Below are 24,961 nucleotides of genomic sequence, written 5' to 3'. Positions count from 1 at the left end.
TTTGATACTAGCTACCAAAGATGGGGGTGTACTGAAACTGAAGATGCTAATAATTCATCAGGCTGTTCTGTGGCAACATTTTGGCGCTCCAGTTCAGTAAGGAAATGGCAGCAAGACAACTGAAAATACAGACGTTGCAAGGCCTATAGGAGAGCAAGCCTTACAGATAACACCAGTGACAGGATGAATCGTGGACATGCACAAAAAAAATTAATTAGCTTTATTGGCCGAGTGTGTATACCCATACAAGAAATGGTTGCTCTCAATGTTAACATGTTCCAAGGACAATGTTAATGAAGATGGGAAGGCATACAAAAAATATTATGCACATACAAACAGCTCAAAAAATAGTTGTATATATCAATATGTATAAAAAGCAACATACAGTGCCTATACAAGTATTTCTGTAAATTAACTATTTCTGTATATTTATCCATCTAGATATATTCACTTTCTCTGTGAAGGTACACTGTGCCCTCAGACTGCCACAAACAGGTCTGGGTTGATCTCTGGATGTCTTCAAATCCTTGAATCCAACCTAATGATTCAATTTAAAAACCCTGAGAAAGGTTATGTACTCGCTTTATTTCCTGGACAAGCAAGTCCGTGTGCACAGGAAGATAATGTCATAGTCCAAAGTCTGTAATCATTATGTTTGGGTTGTTGGTAGAATTTCCGTCCCTGCTAGACTGTGAGCTTACAGCTCATGATGGAAATGCTTTCCTGTTGTCAGTGTGTGATATGAATGGATACAGCTTCCTATCACAAAGTGTGATAACAGCTCAGCAGCCTGCTTTTACCAAATGGATCCAGTTCTAAATTGTAGCAAACTTTTGATTTCATGGATGTGCTGCTCATAGTGGACTGGACAGAGACTGAGAAATTGGATTTAAGGACCTTAGTTGCTGCTTCCTGTTTCCATGCAAAAAAAGTAATTATAGCTGGGTCAAAGGTTTAAGAAATCAGTCTTAAATGTTGGACAGAGCTGAGGACTTTCCAAAGTGTATTCTGTACATGTCTCTCTACAACAATAGCAACACCAGCTGTAATACTCTTCTGTGATATGCTTTTAATTTGCAACAAACTGTTACCCATTCCATACAGTACCTCCTGTACAGCTGTGTGACTGCAGAAAGCCATGGATGGAAGCACAATGTCAGTCACACCTCTACAGTGTTGTTATCCTGCTCTGATTACGTTGTAGCGACTGCACAACATATAAGCTCTGCAGACATAACACTCCATTATCTAACAGGCAGCATTTTATGATATTCGCTGAGCATATTCATGCACCCATGCTAATGCACCCTTTCCAATTTTAAGACTCCACACTTTTCATTTTCACCCCCCTACTGTTATGGCTCCCAGAACCGCAACACTGCCTGCGACATTCTGTCCGATACGTTGGTATTCTCAGTGTAATGGAGTGGCTTTGAGATGGTACAGTACAGTATCAGTTCAAGTTTTCGTGGTCTGATTCCTATTTTTGTCTGACAGTTGTGTTTGTACAGTAAATGTTGAAGTTCTGCTTTCTTCAGGATTTCTCTTATAATGATGGAATCAGTGTGTTTTTAATGTTTTTTTTAATGTTCTTTTTTTCAATTCATAAAGAATCACTGCGATCAGCGTATTTGCTTACAGGGGCAAATATTTTGTGTCCAGTTGAACTTGATAATTAAACACAAACATTTGAGCCACTGACCAATAGACAACCATCTTGAAAGTGTTGATATTGGAGGGTATGGAGAGCAGAGAAGTCCAAAATAGAGGAAGCTATCATACTCTTATTAGCTGTGCCTCACCACCCACTTGTACACAGCCCTGCTCTGCCAGAAGTACCATTGACAGGATGTACACACTGCTTCACAGAAGAGACCGTTTACAGACAGAATGAGACCAGAGTGGATGGTACAAATACGTCTCTTGAATAAATTCCATTCATTTATTGTCAGACATAGTTCATAAGCTAGCAGCCAGTTAGTGTGGACTGAACAGGGCTTGGATGTTCCCAACTGGTGAGTGTGGTAGCTGTCCAGGTACACTACTTTGCCAACTAGCCCTGTGAGTAGTCCCAGTGCCACCAAGCTTCCAGCGCTTTGTACAATATTTTCAATGACATGTGAATTAAGTTCACTGTGTCACATGACCCGCGAATATGCACACTTGGCCAATAGCGAGATGTCTTGAAATTCAAAAGCCAATAAACTTATTGTCCCATTAGCAACCGAGCTAAGCTAACAATCGAACAAGTTTGCTGCATGACCGTTGGCAAGCACGTTAGATCAGAAAGCTTTACATCCCCTCTTCAGTGACTGTTTTACTGAACAACATTGTGTATAATGATGAACAGAATGCCAAAAGGGAGTAATGAAAACAGCAGAGAGAGACAGAGATTCTGCAGGAGCCGCTGTGACAGACTGGCGTTAGCCAACTAGCAATTCTTTCAGCAGTTCAAGCAGTTCACTAACTATCCCTGCAAGTATTCACCACAACCCCAAGCTTCTACAACCAAATATTTTGCAAAGATAAGTGCTGATTTTTTCTGTACCACTCTCTAGTGTGACCGTAACTCTAAATATTAACAATCTGGTAATACATTGTGCATTAGTAGTGCAGGCGAATACTGTATATTGATGTCTGTATTGATCTTGCAAGGTGTGTCAGTGGAATTGCATCTTAGTATTAACTATACAATGAATATGCACTGATATACAGGTATGTAATAATCAGAGAAGTTGTCCTTTGCAAAGCTGCTATGGTGGAAGTTAGACAGTCCACATTTTATATATAAAGTGCAAGAAAGATTTCATTTGTTCTTAAAAATATACATTTGAATTTCCCTTGAGGTCAAGCTGGGACAATTGTATGCCGTAACTGATGAAGGGTGTTGTAAACAGAACATTTGGCAATATTTTTGGTGTATTTTTATTATTTTTTTTCCCCAAATGATAGCTGCACTATTTTATTCCTTTTTCTGAAAATCAGCAGGAGGCTGTTCCTGCTCGGTGAGATTGTTCAGAGAAGCTGGCTGATAGTCCAACTGCAAAGCGAGGATGGATTTGTTGCTTGTCTGTTTTCTCCAAAGAGGTAAAGCCAGATTGGAGCTGTCAAAGAGGAGACAGAGCACTGTCTGATTTTCACTGTTCCTTTTATTATTAATTAACAAGGACACAGGGTGCCTGCACACTGTCTCATACTGAGAACCATAATATTGTGTCTTTCTGGGGAAATGTCTACAGGTCAGTCTGAGGTTTCAGAAAATCATGCACCACAGAGCTGAGCCATGGTGGTGTTAGTGGCTGAGCGCTCAGTCCAAGTTAGCTGAAATCTATCTTGATGAGATAAGCCAGTGGCTACCTAACCTGCTCTGCTAATCTCTACTGTTGAGTCCCTTCATTAGAATACTGCAGCAGACGTGCGCTGTTGTCTCAATGCATGGGCGTAGCTGCAATCACGTCAGCCACAGGTTTCTAAAGAGAAGTTTAGAAGCGTGGTAAGTTGGAGCATACTTTCTCACCTTCACACCTGCCCAATCGCTGCTTAAAGTGGGCTGGATTGTTTCGGAAAGTTACAGATTCCCTCAGTTATGACATCGGAAAGGAATGGCGATAGACTCGGCGATTGGGCTAGCACTTTTTCTTAAGCATACTGACACCTTAAGGGCTGGGTTACAATACAACTGGTTTGTACTATGTGTTGTCCAATCACAACGGAAATAAAAAGTTCCAGATGGCAACACTTAAAGGCTGGGATAAAAGCCAGCCGCCATAGAAGGTTTTTAAAGTTGTTCGACCAGCCGACAAGCACTTCTGATGAAGCATACGGGCTGGGGTTGGGCCATATATTTTCCAACCGTCCACCATTAGTCCAACAACAGTCCAATCAGATGTGTCCACATCCTACCCTGAGTTCACCTCTGCTTTGGTCAAAATAAATCCTTAATTCACATAGATGATAGTTTCAGTGGCTCTACTCAGCTGATAGCAACACAGGCAGAGTGAGAGTGACACCATTCTTTGCTCAGGACACCATGACTCAGCTATATTTTTATGTAGATAATAGTTCAATTCAAATTAAAAAGCCTACATAAAGAAATCATCGTTCTGTATTTGTAAGTGGGAAAGCTTTAAATCCACAGCCAGTGAGCTAATTAGATGAAGAAGTACATGTGACAGGTGCTTACTGCAGTTTGCACCAACAAACCTCCAAGAGAGAAAAGTAAACTGAAAGTCAACTTTATTTGGTTATTGTGGGATGTAATTGTGTGATGATATGCTATATTCATGAATTGTATGAAACTACATTGAGCAGTGGAGTGTCTGACAGCCAAGTCCATTTGTTCTGTGGTGTAACAATGGGGGCAGGACAAGGACAAAATTGACATATTATCCCCTCAGCATGCTGTTAAGGAATATATAATATTGGTTATTAATACATCCAGCAAACACAGAGAAACATAAACATTCACTTGGATTTGGGTTTCTGGTCCCCTGATGAATGTAGGTCTACAACTGACTCCTGTTTGAGCTCTGCTTTGGTCTCTTTAGCTGCTAAATACTCCACTATGTTCACCAGCTAGTCACTAATTGTGTCTGTCTGGGGCTCAGCAGGTAGCATACAGCAGGTTTATCAGAGCTTTATCACTGAAAACAGCTGCCTGCTGCGGCTGGAAACAAGGTTGATGAGAGAACTGAGAGTGAAACAAACAATAACACTGCAAGCCTGAAAACCTAAACAATGAAAGATGCTGAAGTGCTCCATAGAGCTGAGGGGAACTGCACGGTCAGGTGATCATTCTCACTGATTCCATAACACATAGTCACTTGATCCACTGTCATATATAAATACTGATTTTGTGCAGCTTTTTATCTACTTTTTGTCCTTTAGTAGCTTGCACTGTAGCTTTCTACTTTCAGCTAACTAGCTAGCGACATTTTCAAAGTATCTTCCCAAACATTGCCAGCATGTCACCAATACTTTCTAATGCATACAGCTATTGTGTCCTGCATACACTATATTGTCTGTGAGGTGAGATTGATGGGGTTTATGTTTAGGTACAGTGTTGTGAGGATGAATGATTTATGATCCACATGACCTCTGTTAGTTTTTGATTATGATACAATCAGCTGCTTCCAACTGTTTTCATTGTGTTCCCGTAGAGCCGCTGTCAGCACAGCCCTCCCGCTGATAAGACCAGTCAAAGTAAAAACACTGCGGGTTGTGTGTTTTCCACACACCAACTTGGCCAAGTTCACTGTGTGTGAGTGTATTCGGTGCCTGTTGTGGCAACACTCACACAGCCATGCCCCGTCCACATGTACAGCATAAAGAGCCAGTCTGCAGGCACTTAAAGTCTTTGGTTTGTTTGCCAGACGTTATTTTTTTTAAAACCCCCCCTTGCTGTTTTTCTTAAGTGTTGTCCATCTGCTCAGTCTCAGAAGGCAGATGATTAACAGCTCACACCACCTGGTGGAACCTTTACTCTCACTGGTACAGACCATAAATGTGGAAGTGGAACAGTGGAAACAGTGGAAACCCCCCGAAAGCCCATAGAATTGTTCGGTGGTTTTTTTGGGGCCACGAAACGAACACAGCTGCTGCATTCAGGTATGAAAACCCACGTTTAACTATCCTGTGCCATAAATACATGTCATTTTTTTATTGTTGTTTTTTTTTGAGGTGATGGTGTTAGATAGCAGTGGAAGGTGTTATTTTCTAGATGACCTTACTTGGACCTGAGTGGGATATTTTGGTCTTCCCGCCGCTGCCTCCTGGTGCTCTGTGTTCGTGTGTGCTGCTAATGTTTACTGAGGGAGAGATGGAGACACACACCGACTGACGTAGGTGGAAGGCCTCTCATCATTTACCCTACTTAGATCCATTTTCCCAGCAACCAAACGCACATTTATTCAGCCCCCCTGCCTGCTATTCTTTTTTTCACTGTACTGCCTTTTTTTTTACCCTCTCCATGTTCTCTGGAGTGCAGGTGCCAGTAATATGAATTATACAGGGCAACTGTATGTCAACTCAGCTGTCAATGGCGTGACCCTCAGTTGTCTCCTGCATCGACTCAGCTCTGCAGCCTCCCATCTTTCTGTCTAGTTCTCCGACACTGACCTAAGGATGGGGATCCACAGCCTTTTATCAAATCTGAATCCACTTATTGACTGACTTATTGAGAATCCCTTACTAGAGTAGGGTTGTTGTGTTCATTTTATTTAGCTAATTTAATGGTCTGCCTCTGAAGAACAAGTGGCACAGTACACGCCCACTGAGCCAAAGAACGAGTGAGAGGAAGAACAGTTTAAGTGGTTTGGTTAAAGGCGTACGGTTGTAGTTTAATAGGGAAAACAGGTGTAAGAATATTTCTTTTCTTGGCTTTTTGTGAGTTTATTTATTGAAAGTTGTCTGCTGTCTGTTGTTTTGTGCAGACATTGGCTGCTTGGATAATTTGATATCACCAGTGCTAGTTACTCAAAAAGTGTCATTTATTACTCATTACTCTTTTCAAAAATAATAGTGTTACTTTACTTACCTGCCAACTGTAATTAGTTACACTACTAGTTACAGGGGAAGTAATATTATTAGTGTAATTATTACTAGTAATGTGTTTCTGCCCAACACTGCATGTCACCCATCATTTAGACTCAGCTTTCAACATTTCTCAGTATCTTAAGTTATAAATAAGAGATTCAATTAAGTTGATGAGTTTAAAATATTTGTATTAAATGTATAAAAGTTAAACTGTTTTACAAGTGAAGACTCACTCTGTTGGACTTTAAAACTGCAGAAACAAAATCTATGCCACAGGGCAGTTAATGCAGGTAAACACAGTGGACGGCCATGTGGAATAGACCACATCGGTATCTTGGCATCAAGCGCCAATCACCCAGACCGCGCCCCCTTTTTAACAAGAAAACAGAAAAATGCCAAAAAAACTGTTGTGTAGCAGCTTGAAAAACAAATAAACATACATATCCAGATCCCATCCTTCCCGGAAAGGAAATGGATCCCAAAAGGAGAGCAGTCAGAATGAGAACGCTAATTCTTTATTTTGGCAGCAGTATAAATTCCTGATAAATGACAATAAATATGAATTAGCTTCTGTCATTTAAATGATGCTGAATAAGAAACAACCGTATTACCCACAACTTTCACACTTAGATATGAGGCACATAAGATACATGAATATTCACTGTCAGTGTGGTAAATCGCTTCATGCTGCTGCTCACAGGTTCTATTGATGGATAGCTAGCTTGAGTGGGCGGCTGCTACAGTACAGTCATACAGTATGCAGCAGCATCAGTAAATATGACTGTGGTCTAAATCACATCCTGGGCGAGATCATACAGTATAACCTGCTGATTTAATCTGGATCAACAATGTTTGGCCACTGTGTTGGATCATTGATACACTGAAGACTGAAGGGGCACAACAGCTGAGGTAGTGCAAGCACACAAAATTCTAATCCAAACACATGTCAAATATATTTAGTTTCTTTTTGCAGAGACAGCACACAACAAAAAGTAATTGCACCAGAGTTGGCTAACAGCTAATTTGCATCTGTTGTCCCTGGGCAGGTAAACAAAAAAAGGACCACAGAACTGTAAATACACTACATAAAACAACACAATACATAAAGGTCCAGCAGTGTGAGATAATAAATAGAATGAATATGATAATAAATGCTGTAAATCCAAAGCAAGATTGGTGGTGACATTTGTCTGCTGATTGCAGCCAGAGCTTGAGGCTGGTTTTAAACACTGCAAAGCTTCTGAGTCTCTAATGTTAATGGCTATGGAATTCCACTTGCTCACCACTTTCACAGAGAAAGCTGATTGACCAAAGGCCGTCTTCCTGAACTGTGGCACTCAGTCACCCCTACCTGATACTGTTCCCGGCACTGCCACTGCCGGGAATGGTCAGGCATCCTCTAAGAGGAAGCAAGATTATTAATAATTTTAAACATCAGGCATGCATCTTAATAGAGTAAGAAGTTATTAAAATGTAGAAAATTATATTAATTATATTTTTTCAGAACTCTACAGTGATGATAATCCGTTGGCTTTTTATCTAGTACTTTCAGGATCTGTTTATAGAGTGAGTACACAGGCTTAAGTGTAGTCACACCTGCCGGTGACAAGGATGTTATACAATAAGAGAGTTACATGAACAACCATAGAATCTTTTGGTTTCTATCCCCCAAAAAGCGCTGCCATAACATTTTGCCCATATGTGTCGGTCTGGTGTATATGTGTCCTGCTGGATTTTAATGAACTGAAGGAGAGGCATTTCATACAGTATAAAGCAGCAGTGAAACAGATACTGTATGAATCCCTCACATTCATTTATAGATCAATGCAGACTGCTTTACAGACATATTCTCTATTGCATTATTGCCCTCCATTTGCTCCAAGTATTTAGTTTGCTCTCGTTGATACAGTCACAGGAGTGGCAGCAGAGATATCCTCAGTGTAACTTCATTTTCCACCAAAATACCAACGTCTCATTCTGTCTCATTCTGCGCTGCCTCATCTGAATAAACCTCACCACCTGTTTGCGCCTCCCCTCCCACCTGTGCCCTGTGCGCTCTGCACTGCGCACCAAAGTACCACACAGATGGGTAAAAGCAGTTCAGGAAAATATCAGACCATCAGAGTGTAGCTTATGTACTGTTGTACTGTTATGAAAACAGGAGCCCACATGTTAACTACCACCAGTTAATACAACCTGCCACTGGTAAACAGGGGTTAATTTCAACCAAACAAATCCAAAAGTCAGTCAGTGAGAATCCTGCTACCTGAATGTCTTGTCCACTGCTCTTTGCCAATAAAAAAAGAGAGAAAAGACGATTCAATAAGTGATTTGTTACCTTCTGAGCTTAATGAAACTGGGTATTTTGCCATTGTCAATGGAAATGGCTGTCTGAACAGAGCAAAGACTTCATTTATAGGAACACCTTTTAGATTTTTATTATGAATCAAAATCAGGGTCAGAAAAACAAAATAATTCACCTAAAAATATTTATATTGTTGACATTTTTTATCCTGCCTTGTGACCCATGTTCATCCTGGACACAGGACATCAGTTTCCTCTGTAGCCCTCATTTCCCAAGCTGTCAGCACACATGGCAGAGAGTACTGCAGGAAGAGAAAGAGAGGAGGTAGTCGTGATTGATGTCAGCCCTCTGAAACACCTGCCTGCTCTTTATCCCAGGCAATTTTCAACTTTTTGAATTTGCCTGCCTTTGTGAAAAAGTGAAAATTAAAATTCCTGTGTTCGTGCATATAGGTGTTTGTGTGTAATACACTTGAGTGAGGGGGGTGAGGTACAGCCAGGCTTGTTGATGATCAGTGAACTGATCGATAAAATGATGATTCATAAATCCCATTTAATAGCATAGAGTCCAGGATGTGCTGATTCAGGGGGCTGGAGAAGAGCTGAGTTAAGGACAGTGGATAATGAACATGGTACCCTGGGATGCTCTCCAAACAGCAGATTAGATGGGGATCAGTGACATGGTGCTTATTCAGTCAAAACTGTGAAGAATTCTGGTTAACAGTGTGTAAAGTTTTTAGGCTGTGGTCCAGCGGCTGTTGGCTTTCTCACAGCTCTTTCAGAAGAACTTTAATTGTGTGTGTCACATTTGTCTTTGTCAGCACAAAGAACACAATGAAGGAGAAAAGAATTGATTTGAGGTCCACTGCAGTGACTGTCAATTTGTGGTGGAGTTTGCTAAAGTCAAAAGAATTCCGGCAGGTTCTATGCTATGAGTAGATTTGCTTTAACTTGTTGTTGGCTTTTGTTTCGTACACATCTAGATTTCTGTCTTGCTGTCTTCTAAGAAGAACTACACTGAACAGTTCTGTGTATGGACAGTTGGGAGAGAAGGGCACTCTTCCAAGGCCAATAGTCCAAATCTGCACACCATTCACTGACAATGACAAGCTTGACGAAGAAAATCTGGAAAAATCCTACCCATGACTTGCTTATTTCTTACATACCTGTTGCATTTGTTTCTACAGTGATGTTTGAGGGGGATTTTATGTTTTGTTTATTTATTTAGTTGCGGCACACCTTCCACTTTCATCACTTTCAGTTAATGCATGTGCAACAAATTCAGGAAAGAGAAAAATAATTTGTGTCCTGCGCCCTGTGATTCGGATCTAAAATGTAATGGGTTCTTTCTTGACCCATGTTGCACCCTCCCAACAAGTTTCATGAGAATGCGGCCTGTAGTTTTTCCATAATCCTGTCACAAACCCACAAATGGCCCGAAAACTACTCCTTGGCGGAGGGGAGAAAACAAGATGACAAATAACAGAAATAAGATGCCTTGTTGTATTGTGCAGTGGGGACTTACTGAACCTGCATCACAATGAGGTGTAGCCTAGCCACAAGTCTGAGTCTTGTGAAGTTTCTAATTTTCAATTTCAAGGTTTTGATTAAACTCACTAGTGATTTTGAAGGCAGTTGGGGTGAAGAGTTCTTACTTCCACCAGCTAGGGATGCCAGGCACTCCCAGGCCTGTTGGGTCACATAGTCCCTGCAGTCGATCCGCAGGGTTTCCTCTTGGCTTGGATTATAGGACAGATACATCAGCTATCAACAACAGGCTGAATCTATGGCAGGTGGAGTGTTTCGGGTGGATTGTAGCCATGCTAGTAAAAAAGTCACTATGGATCGGTTTGGTTCATGTTCGGTCACGCCAGCTGGGCTAGCCGGCTTGACATGGTGCTTTATGTTCCTCTTAGTGAACAGGGTGACAGGGTAACAGTGCTTCAGCGTACATTAACTGTGTCGTGCAGAAATATGCGGCCTGAGCAACACTCTGTGGAGTACTGCAAATTATTAAACAACGGACTACTGGACAATGCATCTGCAAACTGACTCAATGTCACTCATTGTCACTGTTTATTTGGTCCGATGTTGAGATTACTTACTTAATTCTCTTTGTCCCCTGTGACGAATAAGGCCACTGTGAGCTACCTCCATTGATCCCATCTTTGGCACGATGTTGAGCCTCAACCCTACTTAAGTTCATCTTGTCTAGCTTGTTCTGTGCCAAGTCATTTCTGGTCTTCCGGGCTTTCTTATATCTGAATGAGAAAAGCTCCGTCTCTCGTCACTTGACCACAGCCACTCCACTGACGGTTTCTTCCAGGAATTGGTCGTCTCGCTGAGAACTTGTTTTGCTTCCGATATCTCATAAATCAGGTTTGGACTCAAACATTTTGGCATCCTGGCTCCCAGCAGGCTTTCACCATGGGTGGGCATACTGTCACTTTAGAGTTCTCTCAAGTGCTTGTTAGGCAGGACTTTTTAGTTTCTATAACAGTTTTTTTTAATGGTTGGCATTGCTAGCACAGTGCCCAACCCCCAAATGTCAGCTGCACCAACTGTGCGTATCCTCTTGTTGATGATTTTTTTTTAAAGTATTTTTTTTGGGCTTTTATTGCCTTTATTTGATAGGACAGCTGAAGACAGATAGGAAAGGGGGGCAGAGAGAGAGGGGATGACACGCAGCAAAGGGCCGCAGGTCGGATTCGAACCCTGGGCCGCTGCATCTACCCACTGAGCTAACTAGGCGCCCTTGTTGATGATTTTGACCCAATCCCTTTCTCATCCACCTCCTTCAAAAACATAACCTGATATTTGAAACTGTTTGGAAAAGGGCAGACGCCAAAATACTTGTCAGGTTATTTGATGAATCAGCTGTCTATCTATTCTGGGCAAACCTCCACCAATCATATCAACTAACCATATAACGTAGTCGAATTCTTTCTAAAGCCAGTTGGGAGAAGAGCGAAAAGATTTTTCCATCGGGGAAAAAAAAAAACCTTCAGTGACATTCCTTGCTCTTCTTTCAATGAAAAAACTCTCCAGTTCTGATAAAACTGATGCTAGCTACATCTACGCTAACCTCTTAATGAGCCATCATTGTTGTTTAATGAACAGAGTCCTCTCACTGCTGATTGGTTGGGTACCACTGTAGTTTGGTCTCAAATGTAAAGATTGAAGTCTGGCAGGATGGATTCTCACGTGATTTAGTGATCTTGATTGTTTCATAATCGCGTATTCCTCATCCATCTCCTTGTTTTTGTTTGCATGAAGAAAAGGAACTTATTAGTCATTTTCCTGTTGCCTCATCATTCAAACATTCCCACATTTCTAGTGTTGTTTTGAGAATTTACAGCTTTCAGCAGTTGTTCCTCAAGGCAGCAGATGTTTCAGATCATGCCTCTTAATTCACTATTTGTTTTCATTCATTCTGTGGGTATGAATCCCACCACAGCAGCAGAGTTTGCTGTTGGGCAAAAAAATGAGAATATACTGATACATTGCTCCAGGGTTATAGATAATACTATCGTCACTGCATGTTTACATATTCCAGCCCATGTGAATGTATCCTACAAAGAGCAGGTAGGACCGACCGACACACGAGGACATAAGCAGCAATTTAATTTCCTGCAGAGAGCATCCCATACAGTTCACTGGATGAGTCATCACGGCCGCACAGGTAGTGCTGAGCTCTGGCATTTAAGCACTTTCAGAATGACTTTTGGAGTCGTGCAGAGCTGAAATTCCTCTTCATCTGTCTTTCAAATAAATACACCTAGACTACACATTCCTAATTGTGAGCATATGGCGAGGAGATATTGAGATATGGTGTCCTGTGTGTGCATGTGTGTGTTGTGATTCACTTAAATAGGTCAGACAAGCAGTGGACAGCCTGCTTCTGGCTGCGCTAATCTAGTATCCCATCAGTATTACAGCGTGTGGACAGATTTACTATTTTTACTATTGTAGAAATTCCACAGTTTACACTCCTCTGTCTAATGTGTGTTACCTGTCAGTGATGTATGACGTTCTGCCCCCTGCTGCAGAACTGTAGGCTCAGAGCTGATTGATGATGGAGGAGGGTTGCTAAGAAGGTAAACTGTGACAAAGGGCACGGTGATGTCAGTGGAAACTGCAGGATTTGCTGTCGTGTCTGAGATTGTGACAACATAATTGTAATGGAAATTGAAACAAAGGGATGATTACAACCAGCCCTGTAACTGGAAACATTTAGTGTTTGAATCATCATTGAAATAATCATCTGTGACCTTTCATATAAATAAATCTGCTTATAAACACTATCCCTGATTGATAAAACGTAATAGTGGATGAACCTATAGCCAGGAAGCAACATCTGTTTAACTGTATGCAAACACATGGTGTCATCCCTGTTCACTGCACATGTTCCCTCTGGTATTTCATATCAAACACTTCTTCAGTCTGAACAAAAAATGTATCTTGTAGCTGGTTATTTCTGATACATTTTGCAATGGCTTTAATATTTTAGGTACCTTTTTTGCAAATAAGTAATCAAATCAGGAAATATTGCCCAGCTGGTGAAAACTGTTACAAAGTTTGAACCCCTCAAGCTCCTGTGTGATTTATTGTTTTTTACATTAACATTGGATCAATTTGTTAAAGGACCAGTGTGTTCCCCAACTGGTCGAGACAGACGACCACCCACCTAGAGCCGGAGGATCTGTCCTAGGTTTCTGCCTTTTAACAGGCAGTTTTTCCTTGCCCTTGTCGCCAAGTGCTTGCTCATGGTGGTACTGTTGGGTCTCTGTAATTAATGTTAAAGAGTTCGGTCTAGACCTGCTCTATTTGAAAAGTGTCCTGAGATAACTTTTGTTATGAATTGGCGCTATACAAATAAAATTGAATTGAATTGAATTGAATTGAATTGAATTAGAGGCATCCTGCGGTGCAGTTGCAGATTCCAACTCACTCGCTTCACCGAAACATAAAATGGTTCAACATGGCGACTGCCTCAGAAGGTGACCCATGGCCTTTAGATGAAAATGGCTCATTTTAAGGTAACAAAAACACAACAATTCTTATATTCAGGTGATTATATACTGATGAAAACATAGCTATGATTATTATTTTCCATTTCTAACTATAGATCTTTGTAAATGTTACACACTGCATCTTTAATGTAATGTGTAGTGTCTAGTTGGAGACGAGGATTAAAGAATTATCACATAATTGCACAATTCTCCTCCGCTCCTCCACAGTGGATCCTCTCAGCATACCGTTTTGGTTTCCCAGCCTGCAAATGTCACCCCAATCAACCTCATTTTAACAGCAGCAGACAGCTATTTTCAGCTGATAAAACCACTGTACACAGTGCCCTTCAGCTTTGCTTACCTGTTTCCTACTGGTCAATCACAGTACTGCAACTAAACAAATCACCTCCTCATTGTAACAAGAGGTCTCAAAAACTGTTTGCAGGACACCGCAAGCTACAAACAAGGCCAGTTATTACTCTTTGTGTTGTGCATATGCCTCTGTGTGTTGTTATCTCAGTGTAATATGGGACATGCTGGTGGAGCATTCATCCAAATTAATTCATTTAAACACAGTTTACCTGATTTGAATCCTGTGCGTGAATGGCGGACTCTGCCACTAACAATAAATACTAATATAAAGAGAGGAACCTACAGAATGGAAATACACTTGATGGTTATTACTGAAAAAGGCCATCAATCATAAATAGAGAAACGTATGGGCTTTGATATATAATTAGTTTGAATGATTAGACTGTTTCCTTATTATCACCATTTGATATAATACAATAGTAACCCAGTACAGTATAATATATGTCATTAGTTGCTGTAACCAATTGTCTGGTAGGGCTTTCTGAGGTGAAAATCTCTGATAGTGATGTGTTACTGAATGTATCCTAATCGTTTGCAATAAACACAAGAACTGGGCAGTTGGAATCAATAGTAAGAACAGAAAATGAAGACTAATGTAGAAGTGATCGCAGGAAATGCAGACCAAAAAACAGCAGAGAGAAGAAGAAAGGGAACTTATTCATTGTTTGTGTGTTTTACTTTCTTTCTTCCAGGCTTCAAGTGCCCTGTGTGCTCCAAGTTTGTGTCCTCAGATGAGATGGATCTTCACCTGGTCCTGTGCTTAACCAAACCCAGAGTGACATATAACGGTAGGTCTGACAGTTCCATTTGAACTTAATGTACAAATAGAAAATAAAGAATGCAAGAACATGCAAGCCTGGTTAGCATGTGAGAAAAGCTACAGAAAAATCAGAAAGCTAATAAAAAGGGGATCTAAATATGCTGAATTATAATTGGATTCAATATATTGCTTTATTGTGTAGGTTTGCAAAACAAAAAAACTGTGATACTGAAATATATAAAAATATCACAACACTAATATATGCAGGACATTATGTGCTAATAATGACACCCTCCAACAGGCTTAGAATTATCTAAGAGATGATAATCACTGGTGCATACAAGAAATGACCAACTTTCCTCATGAAACTAGACAATCACAGCTTTCTGGTTATGTAACTTGATCCTCTGTTTGCAGTCGGCTTCCCTGTGAAATCTTGTGTAATCTTTCTGTAATATTTCCAAAACTGTAACCTAACACTGTGGTTGCCTCGGGGCAGCTTCTTCTTTTATTTATCAATAATCTGTTTTACTCTTTTGTACTTAATGATACCGCAGCCATCATTAATGTGTCTGGGGGAACTTTCCATCCCTCTGATAAGTGTTCTTTTTATGTATATAGTTTCGTTGTTGTTTCCTGTACTAAACCACTCTGGCCTTTGCTCCTGAGACCCAGCTTACTAATATGGGCTGGTGTATCTGTTCTATAAAGGTTGTTTAAAAAAATCCCTACATTGAGGTTACAGTTACAATCAGGTTTTACAGCCGATTTTACTGACTGCTGAGTCATATCTTCCCTCAACTGCAGAATAAATTCTCCAGTCAGACATGTAACATGATAAAAGTATATGGCCCCTTGTCTGCCTCTGCTTTTATAGCACTGAGCCCGGTACTGGTGTTGAGTTCAGCCAACATTTCTTTTTTTTAAATAGAAGCATAGCATACCCATTTTTGATAAGGGCCCCTTAAATATGGTTAGTAATGTATTGTATTGTGACCCAGAGTTTGTACTGAGTGGGACATTTTACTGTTGACACATAAACTTGTTCACTAGAGTTGTTTACTGGTAAGAACCTGGCGATACGATATGTATCACAATACAGGGGTTACCATCCAATAAATCGCGATACTGTAAGCAAGGTGATATATTGTGATTTTTAAAAAAAACTATAATAATTTAGGAAAAATGTACACAGGAAACACCACAAAATATAGAAAATATCCTGATACAATATTTTTCAGTATTTTCTTGCACAGCTATTGTTGAACTCCCGAATACACTGTTGTCAGGGCAAAAAATTAGTGTCATTTACCAGCCAAACGGTAAAATATTTAAATTGGTGGTAGATTTGCTTTACTTACCAGCCCAAAAGAAATTTGATCATTCACTGTGCAACACGTTTGTTACTCTACCCTCAAAGCCCGGCTGATTGCAGTCAGACTCACTTGAGAGCAGAGGCACCACAGACAACCTCTTCAATACTGTCCTACACCCCCATTGTTGAATTTATTACACAAACAATGGAAATGTACATGCTTATGCTTAGTGGGCATGCAGATCATAGAACAGGCACTATGAGTTTATCCACCCTTGTTTTTTCCACTTGGCCCATATGTGGGGCCCGTTTGTTCATCGCAATCACGCTCCTGGCCAATATTTGAGACCCAGATTTTATTTGATTAGCGGCTTTCTTTTAGGCAAAATACGGCCATTCATATAATTATTAAGTATTTGCTTACCTTAATAGAGAGAGGGGACATGGGTTGAATACAGAGATGGAAGATGCAGGACATCCCAGGGAGGGACAGATGAGGAGAAGAAAGAGAGGAGCCAGGGAATGGTGTGTAAAGGCGAGTGGAGCAGGAGAGGACCGGGGAGAGGAAAGAGAGAAAGATGAAACAGGCTTCCAAAGACTTCCAAGCACATGAAGTCTGGATGAGACCCACATTTTCTGCATTTAGCATTTCAAATAGTTCTGGTGTTATGTTGACGGATGTCTTCCCAATTGGAAAAACAACTGAGCCAATCAGAGCTTTGTAGCTGGGATTACAAATAGGGACTTCAGCTTCCTGTGCCAGAGCCAGAAAAAAGGCACCAAAATGGCCACAACCATGGATGAGATCAATGCAGTTGTACAGGTTGATGTAAGTGAACAACTCAAATCTTTACATTGCTTTGACTGACGTAAAAACATTAAGTTAACTGGCAATTTATTCAGATAAACAGGCCCATCTTTGGCTTCCTCCTGTTAGTTGTTGACAACCATGTACACTGACAGATATCTTTTATGATTAACTAAAATCTGATAACAATATCGGCCTTGCAGATCTGGCTGTATCAGTCTCAGTAACACACCAAAGTAATCAACAGTATGTTCAATTTCACAGTTAGACTGGGCTCAAGCGGAGCCCTTATCTCTCTGAATTTCAGGTTTTAAGGTGGAACTCAACTGATGTTTACACATTAGTCTATTTTAGACCTCGGGGAGTACCACTGTATATGTGTAAAAAGTTGTATAAAGCCTTTAGTGTCTATGTCTATAGTGATCTGTGTAAAATCTGATAAATGTCTTCAACTGATCACTTTAGTCAGCGTTGGTTGGGGCTGAAGACGAGGCTGACAATGAGAACGACCTGAGAACAATGCATGGAATAAGAAAAGACTGTCTCATGTGCCCCTATTATCAATTTTGATATTTATTTTTGTCCCTCTTGAGCCTGCAGTGCTAACCCTATTGAGTAAGTCGGAGTAAAACCATGTTTTCTTACACACCTCTAAAATCAGCATTGTGACCCCCCCATGAGGCTTTGGCTACCATTAGTGGAGGTCCCGACCCCCAGGTTGGGAATCTCTGTGCTAATGCACAAGATGCAATTAAGAAAATGAACAGTGGGGACAGTATACGAGGGTGTGTGTGAGGTCAGGAGTAGACTGACCAAATGACAACAACAATGGCACAAAGTTCTAAAAAGAAACGAATAGATCTGGCACCGCTATGGCCTCTACTGCCATCATTTCAGCATAAACACAGTGACCCTTTTTGAGTGTTGCTGTGTTGAGCTATGTTTACATCGTGCAAAACTGGTTCTGACAGCATATAGTCTACTGTTGATCAGGAAGGATTCTGCCCTGATCTGCTCCCTAGCAGCTATACTCACTTGTATGTGAACAGTGCTGCTCATGGTGCAGTTGCGTGTCTATTGGCAAAAATCAAGTAAATCACAAGGCTACCCTCTGGCTCTGGTGTGAATCCGATGGGACTTGTGGGGATTCTGTCTGTTTTTAAGGTCACTCATTACAAATCACCTCATCCTGCGTTTCCTTCTCAGCATGGATGACCTACTTCTACTCCCCATGTCTGTCTGCCTGTATAGGAACATGACAGCACTGAAACCTTTTTATGACTGGAAATGAACAGTACAGCAGACATCTGCATCTCTGGTGTGTTCATGTCATGTCTGTATTTGAGTAAAAGTTTTGAATGTATTGTTTCAAGTTATTTCTCTGCTCAAGTCTGAAGACATTTCAACTTGTACATGCACACTTTGGTCTACATTTCCCTCTCAGCTGAATGTTTTGGGGGGAACGCTGTTCCTCTTCGAGTAAGCTGATTTCCTGTTCAGCTAGCATAGATTCCTCTCAGTCTTCCTGTCTATTAGTCATATGGTGATCTGATCGGTTCCCTACAGTATGAAGAGCACCAGTCAGCAAAGACAGTCTCTGAGATACTACACTTTCTCTAAGAAACCTCTTCTTAGATTGTCTGATAGAGTTGATATCTAGGCTCTGTGTTCACAAAACCTGCTTGGTTTAAGAGTTGGTGTATGTGTGTTAACCTATCTTGATAAATCTGTAGTTTTATTCAGTTAACGGTAAGTCTGCAACTTGCCTCTAGTTGCTGTAACTTCCGGGTAAACCCGGGATGCATCAGAGAGCGAGGAAGGAAGTTGGTAAATGTGAATGTTACCTGAATACAATCTGAATACATTACCTCGTCTGTGCCTGAGTCATAGTGGTGGAAGAAAATTATGAAAAGTTAGGTGCGACGCAGTGAGGAGCAACTGTTCCACGTGAAACGCAAATCAGAGTGCTATTTTCTGTATTTCCTGTAGAAACAGGCTGCGGTAGCCAAGAGTGCTGTGTGTTATGTCCCCCAACTTGGCCGGGACTGGGAGCTCCCAGTGAACTGTACGTCCACACTGGGACTGAATGCAGCACCCAGTGTCAATGTATGACACCTGGAAATTAAGTAGAGAGGTGTTTTTATTGTTGACTAATGTTAGCTGCACGGGCTAACAGCAGCGAACATTACTGTTGGCGACAGTTAGCTTCTTTTAGCAACAGGTCCATCTGTGCGTTTAAAGTAACACATGTCACATGCTGCAGGTCGTATTAGCTGTGACTAATTCCGTGAGTAACTTCATGACAACAAAAGTAAACTGTTTCTGTCCCACAGAGTGATACTCTCTCACTGATGGCATCACATCAGTTTCATCCTCCCACTTTAACTTTCATTTGAGCTTATCAGCTTAATGGTTCAGAATCAGGACCTCCTGTATTTGGATATAGATCATGAAAAACACAATGTGCCAAATTTAGTAGGCTGCACCTTTTGTAATCAGCGTGCCAGCTCACATGTTAACTTGTTAACTTGTTATCGTGTGTGTGTGTGTGTGTGTGTGTTCCCACGTCATGGTCACTTAGCCCAGTGATCACAACTGCTCTGGGGTGTTCGTGGCCATTCTAATAAGATAATCAGCCGCTCAGGCCGTTCTACTATCTGCATGCATGCAACGCAGACAGACAGACAGACAGACAGACAGACAGACAGACTCATGTGACCCTGAAGATCTGTAATCAGCATGTTTATGTTCCTCTCAGTTGTTTGCTTTTAGCCATCCAAGGACAGTCCCCCACTATAAAACCACACACACACACACACACACACACACACACACACACTCACACACACACTCCAGCATGTGCAATATATCAATCTAATCATTTCCAAGCAACATTTAATGTTTTCTCTTGATAATCACGTATTGACTGTGTCATTGTAATGTTTCCGAACAGATACAGTATATAAACATGTATGTTTGCTACTCAGGACTTTATACTAAGATGATGATTATGATTGTAACAGCCAATCAGAAATGATGCTGCTCGAAACCAGGAAACAGGAAATGATACAGGTGAAAACTCCCCAGACCTCATGTCAATATGACTTGTGGTTTGGCCTTGAAGTTATGTTTATTTTCTCACAAACAGACACACACACACACACACACACACACACACACACACACACACACACACACACACACACACACACACACACACACACACACACACACACACACACACACACGTCCCTAAATATATCCACCACTGGTTCATGACACAGACACACAAACAGCAGCTGTCGTGTGTGCGTAACATCACAGCTCCCCCTGCCTGCGTGCCTCCCTCGGACTGCATTGTAGAGTGAGAGATTTTTCCTGACCTCGTTTGAGATTTACAACCTGCTGTGAAACAGACCGATGGCACTGTCAGAGCCACGTTGTTCCTGCTAGTAAAGGGCCGAGACAGAGAAACTGCTGCTCAGGGGTCAGCCTGCTGCAGCAAGAGCTCTCTCCTCGAAGCACCTCCTCATCCAGGATCCCTGATCCTTCCTGCTGGGCTCATTACAGAGGTCAAAGGTCAGCAAGACATTTTTTAACCATTGTTGTCTGGCTTGATAACAAGCCAATATAGTTTTTTATAAAGGAACCCATATCAAACCTTTGAGGCTGAATGCACAGATACATGATGCTCTGTCACAGTAGTTAGTGATGCACCATGGTGGGACGGTACGACTCTAAAGTGATGAGGTTTAGCAGCTCTTTGAGGCAGAAAGGGAAAGTGTCCGTAGAGGCTGCTGAGCCCGGTTCCATTGCCAACTTGCCCGGCTCTGGTAAGAGTATCTGCTGGAGGTGTAAACACCAATACTGTCCCAGTCTGGGCCGCAGGGCTAACTGAGCTGAAACATTTACTGCAGGGCTGAATAATAATGATAGAACTTGTGAACTGGAGAAAGTCTTTTTGGGCCAGTGTGCATCACGTGAACCTGCACACACCCACAAACAGAAAATGGACACCTCCTGTCTCACTTTGTCCTCCAGTGTGTGTACTGATGGGGTGTGGACAACAATAACGCTTGGGAATCAAACATTATTAACAAAGCCAATATCTGCGCCACCAGTATTATTATCCTGTCTCTTTGTCTGACTGTGAATGAATGGCTGAGCGCCACTGACAGTACATTGACGATATTTTCCCCTCAGCTGAGCTGGATGCCATGTGCTGCAGCCCATAATAACTGGCTTTTCCAGGCCTATGTGGGTTAATCCACAGTTACATAAGGCCACTTCTAATGACTGTGTGTTTTGCTGCAGGTGATGGGGTTAATGGTGCGTACACTGACTTCCACTTTAGACCCGAACCAATGCTATGCATAGCAGGAAAAGATGAATATTGTTGAGTGTGTATTACACACACTGTTAACACAGAGAGTGTATACAGGGGTTGGCAGAGGTTGAGTTTCCCTGGTGGCCAACCCAGACTTTTGATTGGTCAGTAGTTACACTGATATGAAAAGATGGACCAGCATGTAGGATGTAGGATTTGTTGGCATCAAGTGGTGTAGTTGCAGATTGCAACCCCTTTGTCTCACCCTCCTGTTCCAACTGTGTAGGAGAAACAACAGTGGCTGCAAAAGGTCCTATCTATAGTGTTTGGTTTGTCCCTTCTGGGCTACTGCAGAAACATGGCGGACTCTGTAGAAGACCACAGAAAGTAGTGCTGGAGACACACAGTATTTTATTTATATATATATATATGTACCAGTTAAGAAGTAGTATTGACATATCACCTATAACATAACACATTGCTTTATAATGCTTCATCTATCATTTACACCACTATGTTACAATACTATATTACTACCCCTTATTATATTTGATCATTTGATTTTTTTATATCACATAGTATTTTTGATTTCTATTAAATATATATGTACTCTTTTATTACTGTATATTGTAAATAGTACAAATACTGCACATATATGATATATAACACTATATACTCTATACTATATATGTGAATATGTACATTGTATTTAGTACTCATACTTATGCACTTATATCTAATTTAATATAATACTCTTATAGAATATAAATTATTATAATATATACTTTTACTTCAGACATTCAACTAAACAGTGTGTCTCTTGAACAATGGAGGTTTTTGCTCTCTGTGTGTTAAATATATGCTGGTTGAGTATGTGTGTGTGGGGCATGGGTATGTGGGTCTCTTACGATAGGCCCAGGTCAAATTTTTAAGGACGACTGCCCCCTGACCTGCTCTATGGATCTCTCAGTGCAACATACTGTAAATGGACAGCTGGCCAGGTTGCCATGAGTTTGGCTTTGGATAGTTATTGTCAGCAGGGGAGTTTTCCCCTAGCACCACCCCAAGGACAAAATGTGAACTTTGCACACAAGACACCACAATCTAGTGGGAAGGTTCCAGTAAACTTTGATTTTAATGACCTTGTGGACTTTCCTCAACCTCCACCTTCAAAGCAAATATCATATATTAAATATCATTAAGTAGAGGAAAATAATGGAACCAGCTTAATACTGGACTTTGGAGACGGATACCGATACCATTATTTCGTAAGTAATAAATCCAATCAAACTAAATAAAACAAAAATGATCCCAAAGATTTTGGATTATAAATAAATAATAAACTGTTGTGATAAAACATTTTAAAAGGTGTGTGGCAGAATATTCTAAAGAAACTTCAGTACCAAAGATGAGTAACAGTGTATTCAGTATACAGTAACAGTGACTTTTAAAGCTCCCCCCGAGTCAGAAATCAGTGTTTCTTCTTGTTCCTACAGTGTGCTGTTTGAATGCTGTCTGTGCAGTTTGACTCTAGAAGGATCTACGGGCAGGATTTGTTGCCACATTCCAAGCACACTATTTGTATGTATCTTCTAAAAGGGCATTTTTAAGAAGTAAACCTCAATAGAAAAATGTTATAAATAATAATAATTTATAAAGTCAGCGTACATTCTGGAAGAAGGAGTTTGGCTCTTCAAAGAACGGTACTGGTAGGGAAAAACGAAAGCCTGTTAACCTAAATGCATTCATTTTTTTAAGTATTTTTAATGTGTACGTTGTTTGTCTGATGAGGTAAAAACGAGCACAAATAAATGCACATATTTTGTCTCATAAAGTGAGTGCACGATATGCTAAAAAGAAAAGTCGTATTTATGCACACCGATTATTTTGACAGATATTGCAATTGTGATATGATTCACAATTAGTGTGGGAATGATCATTTCTGCATCACAATTGACTTTTATTCAGCTAAAATATATTAAATATATAATATCATGATGATATGACATGGTCTGTACCAGACATCTGGAAATTCAATACATCTGGAGAACAAGATTAGTATGTCAGGGCATCTCTGCAGCACTACAATACTCCATTATAATGCTGTTTTTTCCACATTTTACCTTTATCAAAACACTGCATATTGCACTTGACCATATTGTGATTTCCATAATATTGCCATTAATGGTGCAGCCCTAACGCTTCTGTTTATTTTACTGAGAGAAAAAAATGAAAACCAGTTAACCTCAGTGCCTTTATTTGGTTTTATTTATCAAGTATTTAAATGTGTTGTGTTTTATTTTTTACTGATGAAGAAGTTGTGATCTGTCAAACGTATGTCTCTATGGCTGCTTTACTTGTTCCAGAAAAATCCGACGTGATGCAGAAATAGCAGTAAAAAAGCTCAGGAACATCCGTTCATGCACAAATTTTCTCTTCACACTGAGAATTGGGTCGCCATGGTTTGTCATTTTTTAAAAGGTGTGTCCCCAGGAAAAAAGGTTTGGGAGACACTGCTGTACAGTATCTCTATTGATCTGGTAGAGTAGTTTTATTATGTCCCTTTTCTGAAGTGTTCCATTATGATCCTGACTTGTCCGTGGTGTGATGTGTCTGCTGTCTTACAGAGGACGTCCTGACCAAGGATGCAGGAGAATGTGCAATCTGCCTGGAGGAGCTGGCACAGGGAGACACCATCGCTCGCCTGCCCTGCCTCTGCATCTACCATAAAGGGTACGAAGTCCTCAGGAAAATGTTACGTCTCCATATGATAAAGACGTACTTGATCATTATTTCTCCAGTATCAAAATAAAAACTACCACTGAGGTCACCGAGGTCTGGGCCTTTTCTGAGGGGTATACAATAAAAGTCATAAAATTAATTAAGAAATAACTTCTTTAATGCTTTGCTGCCCCCAAAACTCCCCAACCATGTTTGGTTATAGGATCTGTAGTTCTAAAACCCTGCCTGCAGCTATCTTGGTGAGGTACTCCGAAATGCCTGGGTAACTGCATCTCTGTGTTAACACAGCTAGAAAATGTAAAAATGTGGGTCCAATTTAGGCACTGGTGTAAATGTGGTGGAATGATGTGGTGATGTTTGGGCACAGCTGGGGTGTTAGGGGCAGGGTGGCATCGTTTGAGCATCTGTTTGTGGTTTGAAGCTGTGTTAGGTTTGCATCTGTGTACGGGAAACTACAGTGGCTGCAAAAGGTCCTATCTATAGCCAGTGTTTGGTTTGTCCGTTCTGGGCTTTATACACTAATGAAAACATACCTATAAATATTATATTCCATTTCTGACAATAGATCCTGCTCAATGTTACACACTGGACCTTTCATTTAATCAGTTAGTTGTTTGGTCCATAAAATGTCTGTAAATGTTGAGCAGTGTTTCCCAAAACTCAAGCTGACGTCTTTGTCCACAACCCAAAGATCTTCAGTTTACTGTCACAGAGGACTAAAGACACCAGAAAATATTCACATCTGAGGAGCTGAAATCAGAGAAGAGAGACATTTTTTCTTAAAAGA

General features: G+C 40.8%; 1 protein-coding gene across 2 annotated transcripts in view; it reads left to right on the top strand.

Annotated features, from left to right (window-relative positions):
• Positions 1-24,961, top strand: part of znrf2b (zinc and ring finger 2b) — a 37,067-nt gene that overhangs the window by 7,462 nt on the left and 4,644 nt on the right. For both annotated transcript variants that reach the window (XM_051407368.1, XM_051407367.1), the window contains 2 exons: positions 14,915-15,010; positions 24,060-24,165. In XM_051407368.1, coding sequence (XP_051263328.1) covers positions 14,915-15,010; positions 24,060-24,165 — 202 coding nt within the window. The remainder of the gene's footprint in view (positions 1-14,914; positions 15,011-24,059; positions 24,166-24,961) is intronic.

This window comes from Dicentrarchus labrax, unplaced genomic scaffold, assembly GCF_905237075.1.
Source record: "Dicentrarchus labrax unplaced genomic scaffold, dlabrax2021, whole genome shotgun sequence".
NCBI lineage: Eukaryota > Metazoa > Chordata > Actinopteri > Moronidae > Dicentrarchus > Dicentrarchus labrax.
Note: the sequence above shows the minus strand (reverse complement) of the source record. Positions and strands in the feature narration are given on the sequence as shown.